General features: G+C 37.2%; 1 protein-coding gene across 1 annotated transcript; it reads right to left on the reverse strand.

Moving 5' to 3' along the window:
* Positions 1-2,383: 2,383 nt before the first annotated feature.
* Positions 2,384-8,495, reverse strand: LOC144440374 (uncharacterized). Its single transcript, XM_078129742.1, has 5 exons — positions 8,285-8,495; positions 5,591-5,962; positions 4,731-4,952; positions 3,845-3,974; positions 2,384-3,147 (listed from the first exon to the last, which is right to left on the reverse strand). Exons 1-5 carry the CDS (start codon positions 8,352-8,354, stop codon positions 2,946-2,948), a joined length of 996 nt encoding a protein of 331 aa, XP_077985868.1. The 5' UTR covers positions 8,355-8,495; the 3' UTR covers positions 2,384-2,945.
* Between the last annotated feature and the right edge of the window lie 8,883 nt (positions 8,496-17,378).

The raw sequence follows: 17,378 nt of genomic DNA on the forward strand, positions 1-17,378 counted from the left end.
GTCGACTACAACATTGCTGTTGATGACGAATATCTCATCAATTTTCAACTTTGAATTTTGACAATGGTGAGGTAAAATAACTATACAATGCACACGCATACGTAAACCCCGGTGGTACCGGTGGCAGTCCCAGACGAAGCGGGTATATTTGCTAGAAATTTCACGGAAAAGAGGGGAGGGGGGGGGGGTCGTCGGCTATCTAGGTCAGTGGAATCGTAAGAAAGGGTACCTTTTCAGATCAGCCTCCGAGAATAGGGGTAGGATGCCCATTTTCTACTCTCTCTCGGAAATAAAAAAAACTTCCCGACGAAGGCCCAGGGACAAAGGTCCCGTAATTCTACCTTGAAGGTAAACCCTCCCGGATTTCAAAAATAAGGAGTGTTTTTTTGCAATGGTTTTCTCCCAGATTCACTAAAAAGGGGGTGTTTTTCATTGTAATATTCTGGGAAAGGGGGTACATTTAACATTTCGCTAACAAGCACGGGTACCCACCCATTCTATGATTGCATCCACCGGGACGTAAAGTTAGAGACAACTCTAAACTCATCACATTATGTACACTGACCTTCAGTCTTTTAGTAAATTCCTTGTATCTGCGCTTGGGGGTAGCTGTATAAAACCCAGATAAGGGAGTCGTCATTATTTATGACGGGGGGGGGGGGTGTTCAGTGGAATTGCTTTGAAAATCCAGAAAATTTTGACATGTTAAAATAGCATGATTTGAAACGTTTGGGTAACCCCCTTCTTGACTCAGTGTTTTTTTTCGTAACCCCCATTTTACAGTTATAACTGTTATAGGCGTTCTACAAACATTGTACAAAGGTTGAGTTTTCCATATATCTATACATCCATACGTTAATACATCCATCCATACGTTAATACATCCATCCATTCATCCCCAGCCATCCATCCACCCATCCATCCATCCATCCATACATCCATCCATCCATCCATCCATCCATCCATCCATACATACATACATACAGACAGACATACAGACAGACACATACACACACACACAGACACATAGACGCTCGTTCGTTCGTACGTACGTAAAGGTACAAACAAAACCAAACTTTTCATTTTGAAATTGAAATTCCTCATAACATAATGGATCGAGCTTATTTCAAAAGGTAGAGGTAACAGTGAATGCCGCTCTTCCCCAAAGTAGCTTGTGAAATTGGAAAATCGGCGGTACAAGTTGAATTGAAGTTTGAGGGAGGCAAGTGGGGGTATGGGAGAGGTTTCCCCTCCCATCTGTGGAGATTGTGAAATTCAAGGACTAAAAGAATGCTTTTTGATGCTATTTTAACATGTCAAGGTAGTAATAATACTAAATGAAATTTTGAGTAGCCACCCCCAGTTTTCCTCCAACCCCCTAGGTCATAAATAATGATAACGCCTGTCTGGTCACCTTTACAGTACGCATCTAGACTAAATTACCTTATCAACTACACATATCCTCCCACGTGTGACGTATATAAGTACCGATACCATATAAGGGCAAAGCCTCGTAGTTACTAGTTCTATACAAAGTGCTACTTGTTAATTGTACCTGTAAACTTATTTTCTCAAAATATTTTTGTTTCTATTTAGGCCCTCGTGGCACTAAATCCTTCGTGATAAGGCCAAACGAAAAAGTTGTTTGCTTCCGGTTACCCGACCCCCACCTAGATTTTCATGCCAACCCTAACCTTTTTTGTACGTATTCGAGAAAAATAATAATAAAATCGCGAAAATCGTAAAGTCTCGCAAGAAATAGTGGATGCGTTAACTGATATCAATTTAAAAAAAAATGTAAAACCTGAACTAGACTCTCATGAATTACACAAAAATATATGTAATAAAATAAAAAATCTACCTACCCCACCTATTTTAAAATTGAACATAATCGGAGCCACACGAATTTTTTTGGAAGCGTTTCAATTCTGGTGGGTCTACATTCAAAACTTCAGTATTCTTGCCACACTGACACACTAGATCTGGGGGTAACTTCCCATGGGAGCCTTGAGCTTTTACAAAATGAAATTCAACTTGGTATCAGAAAGGGTATACTTTTTACAAACAATTGGTATCACAACACATTGGGTTTCAATGTTTGTGAGGAGCCTCTTACCCATGGAGTTACGGTGGGTGGGGGACGCTATTTATTGTACGAATTGTACAAAATAGATACCGTCATATTTGCCTCCCGACCGCTCGGCCAATATAAGTCTGCGGACGGTATATATTACATATTCTGATCGATGTTGTATTTAATGTCTGTTTTCTCCTAATATTCCGTTTTTTCTAGAATAATAAACAATTTTCAGGACAGCTATAATACGTGTCGGTATGTATTTTATTTTAGAAAACAGACAAAAAAAGTATAATCACGTGGGATGACGTAATCAACAATGAACCCTTCAGTATGTCCTCTCCATCATAAATTTATGTTATGCATTATGAGAATCACGCTTTGTCACATTATTGCCAAAGTCAATGAAATGATATTCCTCTTTATGTAATTCTCTGGTCGCCCCGACCTTAACAATGTATGGATCTTTAGTAACATTGACAGAAAGCACATAAAATATATAAATGCATATCGCAATGAGTTAATTTTCACCGAGTCTTTTGACAGCAATTTACGTTAAAAGTGAAAAAGAACCTATTCAGTCGACATTATCGCAATAAAACATTAACTTTGGTGGTTTTTTTTTAAAAAGGCGTAGGATCTAGAACATTACGAATACAGATATGGTGTTGACATGTGTACGAACACGCCTTATTGTTATGCCGTGCATGAATTTCTAAGTTGGATTTTGCTAGCAAGTGCTTTTACTCATCTTGGTATTGCTCTCAGCAGTTGTTATGTTTTACATGGAATACGCAATCGAACTGCAAATATGGTATCCACCTGTTGGATATATATATATATGGTACGAATTCAGTGTATCAAATGATCAACCACAGTCACTACTTAACGCTGTCTCTTCATTCTTATCGGTCTTCTCTGGTTTGTATTTAAAGCTTGCTATTATATCTATATCTTGATATTCTGTGTTCATCTTCAAGTATGTCAATTCAGTTTGTTGGGCGTTTTCAATGTCTTCCCTAGATTGATGTAATCCTGCAGGAGCGTCGACACTCTCCGTACCAGAACTCCTACAAGAAATCAAGACTGAATGGTAAGTACCATTTTAAAATTTATTATTAATATATCACACTTTTTGTCGTTCATTAAGGTATTGCGAGAATTGTTATTTCACCATGGATGCCATTATTAGGGCAACTAATAGCTAGATTGTTATACATTATTTGTCCACAGATGTCTGAATAAATTATAACACACCACTTTCGTATACCCTTCTGTGATAGGCCTAGATCATGTCACGTGCTATTTACTAGCTGTAACTTCCTGCAATGCCTGGCCATACTATACTAGGCACGTTTATTACCCTGAGCGATGTACATGTTATGTAGCAACTATTTCCCACATTACGTTTGTCAGTGCTAAATTGTGTGGTGAACCAAGAATCATAAAATAACTACTATGTTGTATGCAGCAGTACTCTATGAGCGCATAGGCAGTGGAAGATAGATGGACGTGTTTTTTTTACCAATACACTGGATCTATGTTATGCGGTAATTTGGTGACCATATAATAGTTTTCGTTGTTGAGCTATTTTCGACATAGTCTATGATTACCATGGTGATACAACAACGCGGCTTTATACAACAGGTCTACGTTATGGTGTGTGTAAATTTGGTGAATGTATAATGTAATGTTCTATTTGACTTTTATGTGGGATTATATGTGTGTATGATGGCAGTCTTCATACACAACATAAATCTTACGTACTCATTTTGGTGACCGGTCCTGAAATATCCTCGCCTCCGTAAGACTAAAACTATTGGTACCATAGTACAAAAAACACCAATAGCAATACTCAGTACAATCGTTACTTTCATGTAGATGTCTGGCATGCCTCCTATAACATAAAAAATATTGAAATATTAAGTTTTGTACAAATTAGAAAAAAATAGATTCACACAAAGACAGACGACTGGGAGCACTGTGGTAAGATTAATGTCAACGTCCTTTATAAGCTGTATAAATCCTGGAAAAGCCCTCATACTTGTAGAGATGACGTTCTTGCACTTTGAATATAGAACTCTTGAAATATAATTGTGAGAAAGTAGTAAGTCGTGATACCTTATGACAGATGATTAATTTTGTGATACCCTATGACCAGAATGCTAGTCTGTCTCAATTTTGACTAACTTTACATGTGATTCATATCATCTTGCAAATGTTATTAAACGATATATCGAGAACAGGGATACTCATGACCAGTTTTCACGTTCAGATAGACACAATAAAGATACCACATACACCTCTATCCCTTGTATTGTATCTGCTCTGTATTTTGTTACATTTGCATTTGTTTTCGTTATCATTAACAAAACACAGACAACATACGGAGTAGACACATTATTATCTTTATTGTGTCTATCTCAACATGAAAGCTGGTGATCAATGCTGCTGATTGTGATTCTAGCATTTACAAGCTCAGACGAAATCTTCTGTATAGCATCCATAAACGTATGTTTTATGATTGTCACATTTGTAATTTTCCAAGGATTTTGAATATTCTTTGCTATGATAAAATATCAATTAATAAAGTCTAATTGATAGTCACGACTTCAAAACGGATAACAAATAACATGACTGGTTTTCCTCTTACCAGTATTAATATCTTTCATTTCATCAGATTTACTTGCATTTCGCTCTGTTGATGACTTAGTAGTGCTGTCTTGTTTGAAATAAACCGATGGACTAGTAGTGTGTGGCCACTGACTAGGTCTCGAAGTGAATGACGGCACAGGCCATTGTGTTGTTGTTGTTGTACCAGAAATGTTATTTAGTGGCGTTGAACCAGAGGTGGCGTTATCCATTGAAGCAATTGCTATGAGTACAATTGATCAAAATATATTATATTTTTTTAGAAAGTAAAACATTTTACATGGAAAAAGTAAAAATGGAGTGTACGTATACTTTCCTTCATGGCAAAGGAACACTATTTAACCTTAAAATCTAAGATGTTATATTGTTACCTACCCACCTACCTGTCTGTCTGTCTGTCTGTCTGTCTGTCTGTCTGTCTGTCTGTCTGTCTGTCTGTCTGTCTGTCTGTCTGTCTGTCTGTCTGTCTGTCTGTCTGTCTGTCTGTCCGTCCGTCCGTCCGTCCGTCCGTCCGTCCGTCCGTCCGTCCGTCCGTCCCTCCCTCCCTCCCTCCCTCCCTCCGTCCGCCCGCCCGCCCGCCCGCCCGCCCGCCCGCCCGCCCGTCCGTCCGTCCGTCCGTCCGTCCGTCCGTCCGTCTGTCTGTCCGTCCGTCCGTCCATGTATGTATGTATGTATGTATGTATGTATGTATGTATGTATGTATGTATGTATGCATGTCTACACAAGATTGTCACCAATCCTATAATTTATGCTCCTCTACGTTCAACTCACTGAGCTCCTTCCTTTCTTGTTAAGACATCTCTTTAACACACTGTTTACTACATATTGTATCGCTTTTCCCAATACTAGGACATTACTCACCTGAAGTTGCTGTCGGAGAAATGTCAAAATTACATCGCTTTCTGACGTCATCATACTGTGCAAATGCTACAAATACATCTACCATAAACTCTGTTCCTTCATCCACAGAGTGATTGACCTGTACGGTTGCTGTAAGAGTGGATGTTGACGTGAAGGCGACATCTATCGAGTATTTGTCGGTTTTGCTTGATTTGCTGTTACCTTGCGTAGTGAACGTTGTTTCAAATGTTAGACTCTTTTCTTTGTTTGGAGGAGAATTCTTCCATAATACAACTGATATTGAAGACGAGCTTTCTAATGATTGTTGTAAACCTACGGTACAAGATAGTCGTTGCCCTGATGCGAATGGTGATGATATGTGACTTGTCAATACTGTAGAAAGAGCAAAACATTGGAGAGTTGTCATTGATGATTCTCTTGTAACATGAACATGAGAGCATCGATTTTGGTTTTGATGGCAGACATGGGATTAGAAAGGTCTCAGACCACACAAACACGTTTTAAGTGGTCTGAGGAAAGGTAGACAGTCAAGGTTTCGTTTATAATGTCTTGACCAGTAACAAAGACAATATGATGTAAACGAACAGAATTCTGATAATAGGTGATCATGATAACAGTACCAGTAACAAGTCTTCATCGATGATGATGATAATGATGAGGATGATGATGATGATGATGAGGATGATGATAATGATGATGATGGTGATGGTGGTGGTGGTGGTGGTGATGATGATGATGATAATGGTGGTGGTGGTGGTGGTGGTGATGGTGATGATGATGATGGTGATGATGATGATGATCGATGATGGTGATGATGATGATGATGAGGATGATGATGAGGATGATGATGATGATGATGATGATGATGATGATGATGATGGTGGTGACGATGAAGATGATGATGATGATGATGATGATGATGATGATGATGATGATGATGATGATGATGATGATAACATTAATGATGATAGTGCTAACTATAATGAAAGTTACTCTGATAACGATAATGATAATGACACTAATAATGGTAAACATGATTATAATGTTAACAATTCGCCTAAAAAAGTATTACTAACTATAGTGATGTATTCAGTATAAAGCATATTGCTGACAATCCACGTGTGTCCAATATAAAGTTAATGATAGGTTTCTGTACGCATTCAGTGTGTGTGTGTGTGTGTGTGTGTGTGTGTGTACTTTTTCCCCTAATCACTCAATGCATCAATTGCTGATTCCGTTCATTCACAATATAGGGAAATCCAACCTATGACGCTACAAATCATTCATTAAAAGTATAAGTTACATCAAGAAATCTCATGTGCACATTGTAATGGTTGATATGTGTACCAAATTATATGAAATTTGTACTTTACATTCTTAAGATAAAGCCTAAAAATAAAATCACTAATTATGCAAATTACTCATTAACACTAACTAGAGATGAACTGAAAAATAGTCCCATATGAGGGGAAATGTAGTTACTGTGCTTACTGAGACTTTGAAATGTCTTTCTGTACTGTCGTACCATTGTGAAATCAATATATGTAGCAAATTCACTTGAATTCAGTACAGTCCTGACTATATATCTCTTACTCCAAAAGTTAATCAAATATGCAAATTAGCAATTTAATCGATACCATCATACCTTTGCTCAGTCATACGGCGCTTATGCAATTGTTTATTTTACAATTGAAGTTGTCTGAGGGTGTGTATTAAATGTCATGTTACATGAGTGAAACACCAAGCCAACATCATTTTAGCTCTAAGTTGTCCGAGGGCGTGTATTAAATGCCATGTTACATGAGTGAAACACCAAGCCAACACCATTTTAGCTGTAAGTTATCTGAGGGCGTGTATTAAATGTCATGTTACATGAGTGAAACACTAAGCCAACATCATTTTAGCTTTAAGTTGTCTGAGGGCGTGTATTAAATGTCATGTTACATGAGTGAAACACCAAGCCAACACCATTTTAGCTGTAAGTTGTCTAAGGGTGTGTATTAAATGTCATGTTACATGAGTGAAACACCAAGCCAACATCATTTTAGCTGTAGGTTCTATGAGGGCCGGTGTGTATTAAATGTCATGTTACATGAGTGAAACACCAAGCCAACATCATTTTAGCTTTAAGTTGTCTGAGGGCGTGTATTAAATGTCATGTTACATGAGTGAAACACCAAGCCAACATCATTTTAGCTGTATTAGGCATTGTACTCTTCTCTTCTGTACTATGTTGTACACTCATTATCAGCATTCCACATTTCAACATGCTAAAGAAGTCAAGGTGGTTATATGTATCGTAGACATAGAAGGGGCCATGACGAGTGTCGTCATTTTGGGGGTAACGCACTTTGTACTAACGACATTGGAGTGAAAACGTTAACATTCGCATATACACAGCTAATCTGGACCACTGAGCAGTCCAATGCCTATTGCGTCTTACTTTTGCATTTGGAAGACACGTACAGTAAACAGTTACATTGATATGATAAGTATCGGCGACCTATGACCCGGCCTCTGTCGCCTATTGAATATTTGACAAACATAAATGTTCACCCTTTATGTGTAAACCACCCCCAAAGATAGTCAACAGCTAGGGTAAATTGAACCAATGATCGGTAAAACGCTATGCTGTGTCACCTCATGTTATATTTGTGTAGACAAACACCAAATCCCAAAACACAAATGGCTTACCTGTAACCCAGATAACGACGCAAAATACACATCGGGTGGTCAATGTATGGGGGCTGCTGCTCTGTATCATTGCTATTGTACTACAGAATGCAATCGTTGTATGTGGTACTTGAACAACGCGGACATATCCGAGCTTGAGTCTTCCAGGCGAGGCTGCGTACGCTTTTGTATGCTGTGCTCGTAAATGTGTAGATCATTACGGGGAATTCCATACCGTGTGAAATCGGACCAGTCACTGTATTGTGATGTCATAATGTATGTATTTATCATGTGACTAAATACAACAGTAACCTCACTGTAAAAGTACTAACAGATCCAACAATTATAAAATGTGTGTTTGTGCCTGTGTCTGTGTCTGAGTATGTGTCTATGTCTATGTCTGTCTGTCTGTTTGTCTGTCTGTGCGTGTGTGTGTGTGCGTTTGCTCGCGCGTGCATGTTAGAAATGCAATATTCGTCAGTGTAAATTGATTATATCTGCAATTATTAAATACATATTAATCAGCTAAAGTTGTTATTTATGGAATATATTCGTATGAAGCAAAGGTTCGTAGAGGTATACTGCATTTAAGAACAGATATCATATTTCTGATTGAAATTCTTTTTTGTAATATTTCGCAGTATCTCTATTTCATCTACATATTTTGCATTGATGTCGCGTGGCAAACACTGTTTTGGTACACATTAACACAAATTGCATGTGATTATGCAATGTACAGATTTCTCAGACAAGTCCATATGCTAAAATAAGTGAAACGAGACAATTTGCGTTGCCGTGTATTGGTCTCAGTGATAGGTCATACCGACAAGTACACATAATACTACATACTAGTTTTTCTATTCAGGATTCGGACAACATGTCATGGCTATGTTACATGCTAGCTACCACGTCATTGTGGAACTGCCTCAACTTTCCAATTGGCCCACGTGTTATGTCTTATTCATCCAAGCCTGGCGAGGGATATCACAGAGAAATTGCTCCTTAAGTCTCCGTTATAGACAACTGGCGTCATTATACAGTAATAGCGGTCACACCACCCGTATTGTGAGTGAGACACAGCTGAGAACACTAAATCTTGGTTAAGGGTCAGTCCCGGATTTTAACCCATGACCTCTAGAGTACTAGCGAGTCCTTAAAAGTGTCAGTCACCTCACAATAGGGAACTACTATAAGTTACTCTGTTATATTAATTTGACATACGTATAACACCATTAGAACGTATGTGAACACACTTAGTGCTCTCCTTGTTTTCAGATTATGGTCAGTGTAACAACGACAGGAAATGATCAAAGCAAATAGTGATACTGATGATGATGATGATAATAATGACGATGATGATGACGATGATGATGATGGTGGTGGTGGTGGTGGTGATGATGATGATGATGATGGTGGCGGTGGTGGTGGTCGTGGTGGTGATGATGATAACGATGGTGATAGAGATGGTGATGATGATGATGATGATGATGATGATGATGGTGGTGGTGGTGGTGATTTTGGTAGCGATAATGGTGATGATGTCGTGGATGGTGGTGGTGGTGGTGGTGGCGATAGTGGTGGTGATGGTTGTGGTGGTGATGATGTTTACGGTGGCGGTGGTGATGGTTATGATGATGATGATATGATGATGATGATCATGATGATGATGATGATGATGATGATGTGATATGATGATGATGATATTTACCATCAGCAGTTTTTTATGATTAATGAATCCAATAACATCACCAGAAATGCCTTGCGTTGTTACTATGGTGACCAACGTTTTATCTCAGCCAGATTCGATGTTTCCATACTAGAAATGCATTTTTAATGAAAGCTCTCTAGCTTATATAGAACTATTGTTCATCATTTACAAATCATAGCACACAATACTCTACTTAACTAAAGATCAAAAGCATTATTTTTTTTAATTTTGAGCGCGAAACTCTCAAAAGGTGGGTGAAATTACTAGTCTTAAAAATAATTGGAAAAAAAGGTAATTGAACAAATCACGTCAAGACATAATATGAGAAATGGTGTTCCAGGACACTATGCATATTGAAAGTGGTAAATTAAACACATTTTCATCAAATACAAATCTGCTGAAATAAAAATCAAATTTATAACAATAATAAGTTTATAACAAGTAATAATATATTCTGTACAAGTATTACACATTGGTACTCAAGCAAATGAAACAATGTGACTCCACGGTAGTGTCTCAGAGTTAGGAAGTACAACATATGTAGACCTGGATCATATTTAAATGACATCACATGAATATTACATCCTAACTCTTGTCGTCACCTTTAACTTTCTCTCTCCACTAACGAAAATGTGGACAATCTGTGAAAAATGATGAGAATTCCACTAAAATAGACGGAACCTGTCAGTGTAATACACGGCAGTAATGTAATATTTGAATATCGACTTGAATGTAAATATTATAAATTGTTTGAATTTCATACTTCTACAAGCAAACCATGGTTTAGCTATGTCAAAAGTAACACAGTATAAATGGAAAATGTGTGCCTATGCAAAGTTACTACTGTACCTCTAGAGTTGTATAACTCATGAAAGCAATTTAATTCGCTGAAGTTGTGAATTGTGAATGTCAGAGTACATGCATACTAATCTTCTCTATATTATCTCAACACATACCTGCGACAAATTATCTAGATGGATGAATTTAAAGCAACCTTTGACCAGTAATAAATAATTTCTTTTTTATTTCTTATCGGACTCTGTCGTCTACTGAATTGTTGAATTAATTTCAGTAAGTTATTAGGCCATGGCAGTATTTACCTATAATATGATTTACTGCTTGTATGTCATACGATACCAATATTTGAACACAGAAGTGTTTTGTTTAATTTGTATGAAGTGGAAACCGCAAAGAAATATAAATATCGTCAGAGCACCAAATCAGTAAGGGACAGTGAACCTAAGGTTAGATTTCAAAAAAATGAGTAGGGAGAAGATCTGTGAAAATGTAAGTTAAACAATGACGATGTACATTTGGTAAACATACCAGTTAGCGGATATCTTAAAAATTGCAGCCATATTAGATTTTCATGTTAGTAATTTGTTGGGTTCTTGCCAATATCCATGTTGTATCACAATGTGAACGTTAACATTTATGACACTTAATGACGTCACTATATATGGCGTTGGAATATATATATATATATATATATATATATATATATATATATATATATATATATATATATATATATATATATATATATATATAAGAATTTATTAATGATATTCACCTGTGCAATGGTGATACCTTTTGGACTAGCCAACTATTTGTCGTTATGTTTTTCCATAGTGTATATGATTAATGAATGGTTGTATGTAGCATATATGAATGTGTTCTTCCGTGTACATTGTACGTAATATTTGTCCATGATAATACATTGCTACAAAACTTCAATCAACTCGGTAGCTGACTCTTCTTTTTGGTAAAACTCCCTTTTCTGCGCACACCTTTCAGTACAACATTACGACTGTCTTGTTGACGCCTGCTCCTGAAGAAAAATGCAATAGGAAATTATTAATTCTTTATAATTCATCAAAACAAATCTTTTTGTGATTTTAAAATTGATCTTTACAAAAAAACAAAGCGAAATTAAAAGTGGTACGCTTCCTTAGAAAATAAAAACAATTTCATGCCCAGAATTTACAAAGTAGTCAAACTGTCTATGCCAATGACTCCCTGGAACTAGACGAAGAATTTCAACTTCATAGGAGTCATACTCAATTACTCTATACTGGAGCCACTTAAACATCTATAACACTAGATCTAGACACACAAGATCTGTCAACCACATAATTTCAAATTGCGCCATAAGCAATATCAAGGGATTATGTAATGTATAATGTCACTTTTCTTTTGGGTGGGCTTTGCAATGCCTCCAATATGAAAAAAATAAGTGAATCCTTGTGTAAAGACATGAGGTGCCCAGACCAATGAAGTCCACGTATTGTGGTGGATATTTAAGTGGTTGGTATTCTTGTTTCGATTCACAATGTAACGATGTCAAGGTGGCAACTCTTGCCATCAAAGAAACCATACACTGTGTTAGGAAATCATGTCAACTTTATATTCATGTTTTTAGATATCATAGTCATGCAATATCAGATAAGATTTCTAATCACTAACCCCTTCATGTATTTTATCACTGTACATTTACATTTAATATACCATTGAGGTTAGAGAATATACCATTGAGGTTAGAGAATATACCATTGAGGTTAGAGAATATACCATTGAGGTTAGAGAATATACCATTGAGGTTAGGGAATGTGCCATTGAGGTTAGAGAATATGCCATTGAGGTTAGAGAATATGCCATTGAGGTTAGGGAATGTGCCATTGAGGTTAGAGAATGTGCCATTGAGGTTAGAGAATATACCATTGAGGTTAGAGAATATATAGGTATATATACGTACCTAAAGCATCTTATTAGTAAGGCCACCAATATAATCGCCAGTAAAACCGATAACACAGTTACAACATAAATTAAAGTGTTGTATCCTAAAACAGAATATATAACACATTGTAATGTACAAACTTTTACAGGTCATCATTCATTGTCTCCGTTTGATACAACCTTACCAAAACCAAGATGAAATTATCCTATGCTACACTATTGAGTACGAATACAGTTTCTAACATACCAACATGGAGACATCAAATGCAGACGTCAAAACAATGGCTCCCATATTGCCTGCTTCTAGTTGCATTTATTTCCTATTTAATTGTTTTCTTCTGGTTTGTATCACACAGATCCAGTGAACTGTAACTTGAAATGGGCTGTATGTATTAAACACCCTTTCACTCAAAACATACTTAAACATGAGTTGGCATCTCACCACCGCCTAGAGCTATGAAAGTACACATCATAAACAATTTATGGTTTCTCCCAGTTGGCATGTTAGCTCAACTGATTAGAACACTCTGACTATAGTGTTCAGGGGTGGTGGGTTTCAATTCCTACACGTGTCACTTTCTTTCTTTGTTTATAACAAAATTTATACTTAATGTTTGCTTACGCTTCAACATCATATTATGAATATATAAGACTTAGGAGTAGGACATGGGAAATAGGACAGGAAAGCGTGAAGGGACAACCTGTCACAAATCTACAATATTGATTAATTTTATCTCATGTTAATTAAGCTAACCCGGTGTACTTTGTTAAAGTTTTTCCAAATAATTTTGTCAATCACATTGTCCATGAAAACACTATGCTAAACAAATTCTTATACACACCTCACAATTGACTGCTGACATAAGTCTTACGCAAATAGGCCAGACTGCAAACAGGAATGAGAATACAGCGCCCTCACTTAAATTGGGGGTATCATCACCCCTTCTACGGTTTTCAAAGAGCTTTGTCCTTTGGTATTCTGGAGAAGTGCAAATCAGGGATGTTTTCGTATTGTGCTGACATCGAGGAAAGCAGCAGTGCTCTATAATTAATGGAGTAATTAGCTATACCACGTGTACCCCATGTGTACACACATACATGAAATAGAGCGCGACCATGACAAATTTTGGAATTGCCTATATGTATTTAGCCACTGTCTACGTATATAATGTTGAACTCAAGTTATGGTTTCATACCTTTATTTGCGTCAATGGACCCTCCCTTAGAGTTTTCAGGTCTAATTGTTTGAACGAGGGAAGACAGGTTTGCCTTTGCCTTTGGAGTAGTTTTTGATGTAGTCATTAAGGATAACGGTGGCTTTTGAGTGTCAATGTTTGTAAAATATCTTGATGTGTTAGTTCCATCGGGCTGTTTTGGGGGTGTAGCGGTCACAGGGGACACCGGGTGTTGTTTTAAAGCTGTCCCTGAAAGAATAACGCTCTCCACTATTTGCTCATCAGGAGACAACGTTGTGAGATTCAACAAAGATGTGACTATATGTAAGACAAAAAAAGAAAAGAAAATCAATATTTCGTGCCATAACCATGACGGAATACATAGTGAATGTCAATTGTCTTGAAAATTGATATCAAGTAACACATTAATTTAAGGCAATCATTGTCCAAAACCACACAGCCTTTAACACCCACCTGAATTCGCGTTCGAGTTAACGTGAGCACAACGTTTTATAACCGTACCATAATAGAGAGGAAATGTTACAAATATATAGACCATGAACTCTGTTCCTTCGTCTACAGAGTGATTGACCTGTACGGTTGCTGTAAGTGTGGATGTTGACGTAAAGCTGACATCTATCGAGTATTTGTCCGTTTTGCTTGATTTGCTATCACCTTGTGCAGTGAACGTTGTTTGAAGTGTCAGGCATCTGTCTAACTTCGGAGGAGATTTTTTCCATAATACAAAAGATACCGAAGATGACCTTTCTAATGATTGATTCAAACCTACGGTACAAGATAGTCGTTGTTCTCGAAATCCTGTGACTTCGACAAGTTGTGCTGTCGATGGTATTATTTGCACTACAGAAAGTGAAAAAAGTTGGGTACAAATTATGATATATAGTAATCTTGAGGCGATATTGTAGATATGTAATATGGGGAAGATGGGCAAGTGGGATGGGGATGGGGGTGGGAAGAGTTGATATTTTTGTAAGACGTAATTGCAATGGCTATTACAGTCTATTCACATGGGTAGCTTTTGACGTTGCCATAGTAATAGTGTAAGCATTGTGTTGGGGTTTGTTGAATTACTGATACTGATGAAGGAGGTGATGATGATGATAATGGTGATGGTGGTGGTGGTGGTGATGGTGGTGGTGATGGTGGTGGTGGTGATGATGATGATGATGATGATGATGATGATGATGAGGATGGTGATCATGTAGAATATGGCGTCCTAATTTTACGTATTTCTGCTGGTGGTAAGGATAGCTTACTTTGATTATGATGACCTAGAGGTATAAATGAGAGCATTTGTGTAGGTGTTTCAAACATATATGTCTGTGTGTTCAAATGATCTACTAAACATTGCTGTGCTAAGTCTATCACAAGGCTTTTATATGTGGCTAGAAGGTCAAAGTACAACCAACCAACTCTCATATACCTGTAACCTAGCAATGAGTACCACATACACCTTATTAATAGTTCCTTTAAAAATGTTTGGCATACCATGTATTGTGAATTGGATTATTGCCAATAATAAAGTTGTGTAAGGTTCACACGAATGGTGTATATGGAACTTGGCCTCCTGTGGTGTATTTTACACTGAAGTCCATGCAGCTAGAACGAAGTGAATGGCTATTCATCAAAAACATTGAAATCAACAAAAAATTCAACATCTCTAATTCGATAAACAAACTCGTTAATAGCATGACTGATTAATTAACCATTTAATGAGCTGATCTAAACGAGCGAGGGTAATAAAACTGCCTAACATGGTAACAACAGAACATAAATCCGCCATCTTGAATATAACTAGTAGGTAACAGGTTCATATTGAATCAAGCTATTTACACAACCAAATATAGACAGGGACTGCAATTTAAAACGTGTTATTTTTTTAGGTGGAATTGTACTGTTAACTTCTTAATGTCAAAGTTTGTTATGTGGGCTACATGAAGAAAAATTGATTGAGGAAACAATACCTTCGGTTTATCACCCATTATTTTGTCGCCTTCAAACAATGGCTACTTTGGAAACCATTGTCTACATGTTGGTGTGTACTGTACGGTAACTTTGTCAAAAGTCGACTTTCAAATTGTCAGTTAGCAACAATTAAATGACCCTACGTTATGCAAATATTGCCAATATCGTTGTAAAGATAGCATTGGCAGGTTTAAAAGATTTTCGTCAAATTTTAGAGTCCAACTTTCACGTTCAAATAAAACAAATCGACGAAAGTCATTCTAGCATAATTCTGCATATGCTGTGTTGGAAAGTCCAGAATCCTTTGGGTCTGTCTTTATACGTATAGAATGTTCTGAATATATTGGTATCCCTTAAAATCGACAAAAAATGATAACATTCCACTTGGTCGTACAGGTATATGCATTTGTATCGTGTGCCTAAAAGTTGAGACCTAAGTTATAGTATAGGCGAGATATACGTGTTACAACGATTGCGTACACCTTCAGTAAGCGCATGGTTATGAGACGTCACGACCTACTTGCAATTGAAACATCGACATTGGAAATTGAAACCACTTACCGGTAACCCAAATGAGGAAGTACGGTGCACAAAAACAAGTGCCAACTGGCATGGTGAAGCTTGAAGAAGGACTTGCCGAGACGTAGACAACTCGTCACTTCATCGTTCAAAATCAGACTGCATCCAAAGTGTTGTTTATTTGTGTTGACATGGATAACTGTGTCATATTTATGTTCCCGACAGGAATTGTCTTTGTTGTAAACCGAGCACATGTCATAAATCACCTTATCATGTGATTCTTTGTGTGATGATGTCATGAAACTATACTATTCATGTGATCGTGAAATACGTCAAGAACGGTAGCTTAACGGTCAAGCACTCTGAAATACACATGCATTTCCAGCATCGACTGCATACATTACCCGTATCTGTCAGTCTGTGTGTGTGTCTGTCTGTGTGTGTGTGTCTGTCTGTTTGTTTGTTTGTTTGTTTGTATGTCTGTCTGTCTGTGCGTGCGTGGCATAATAATTAGTATAAATTAGGTGTTTTACTTGTGTACCCACAAAAGGATTCATCTAAATTAAACAAATCGTGGCTATACGTAGTATACTACGTCACGTACAGTATACTACGTCACGTACAGTATACTACGTCACGTACAGTATACTACGTCATGTACAGTATACTAAGTCACGTACAGTATACTACGTCACGTACAGTATACTACGTCACGTACAGTATACTACGTCACGTACAGTATACTACGTCACGTACAGTATACTACGTCACGTACAGTATACTACGTCACGTACAGTATACTACGTCACATACAGTATACTACGTCACGTACAGTACAGAACGTCATGTACAGTATACTACGTCAATAACGTGATACAGGACACAAAATAAAATTCCTGTCCATGACTCTGTATATTTTGCGTTATGATATATTGTCCAATACTATTATCTTAAGAGGCGTCGGCTTAAATAATGTGTAATATAATATCTT

Source organism: Glandiceps talaboti, chromosome 9 (assembly GCF_964340395.1).
Source record: "Glandiceps talaboti chromosome 9, keGlaTala1.1, whole genome shotgun sequence".
In the NCBI taxonomy this organism is placed as follows: domain Eukaryota; kingdom Metazoa; phylum Hemichordata; class Enteropneusta; family Spengelidae; genus Glandiceps; species Glandiceps talaboti.

What these genes read in the sequence shown, in the direction of transcription:
- LOC144440374 (XM_078129742.1), bottom strand. Translation starts at nt 8,354, where the DNA reads ATGATACAGAGCAGCAGCCCCCATACATTGACCACCCGATGTGTATTT. An exon ending in TTCTCCGACAGCAACTTCAG is followed by an intron (nt 4,953 to 5,590) that starts GTGAGTAATGTC and finishes TTGTACTCATAG; the next exon opens with CAATTGCTTCAATGGATAAC. An exon ending in AATGAAAGATATTAATACTG is followed by an intron (nt 3,975 to 4,730) that starts GTAAGAGGAAAA and finishes TTTATGTTATAG; the next exon opens with GAGGCATGCCAGACATCTAC.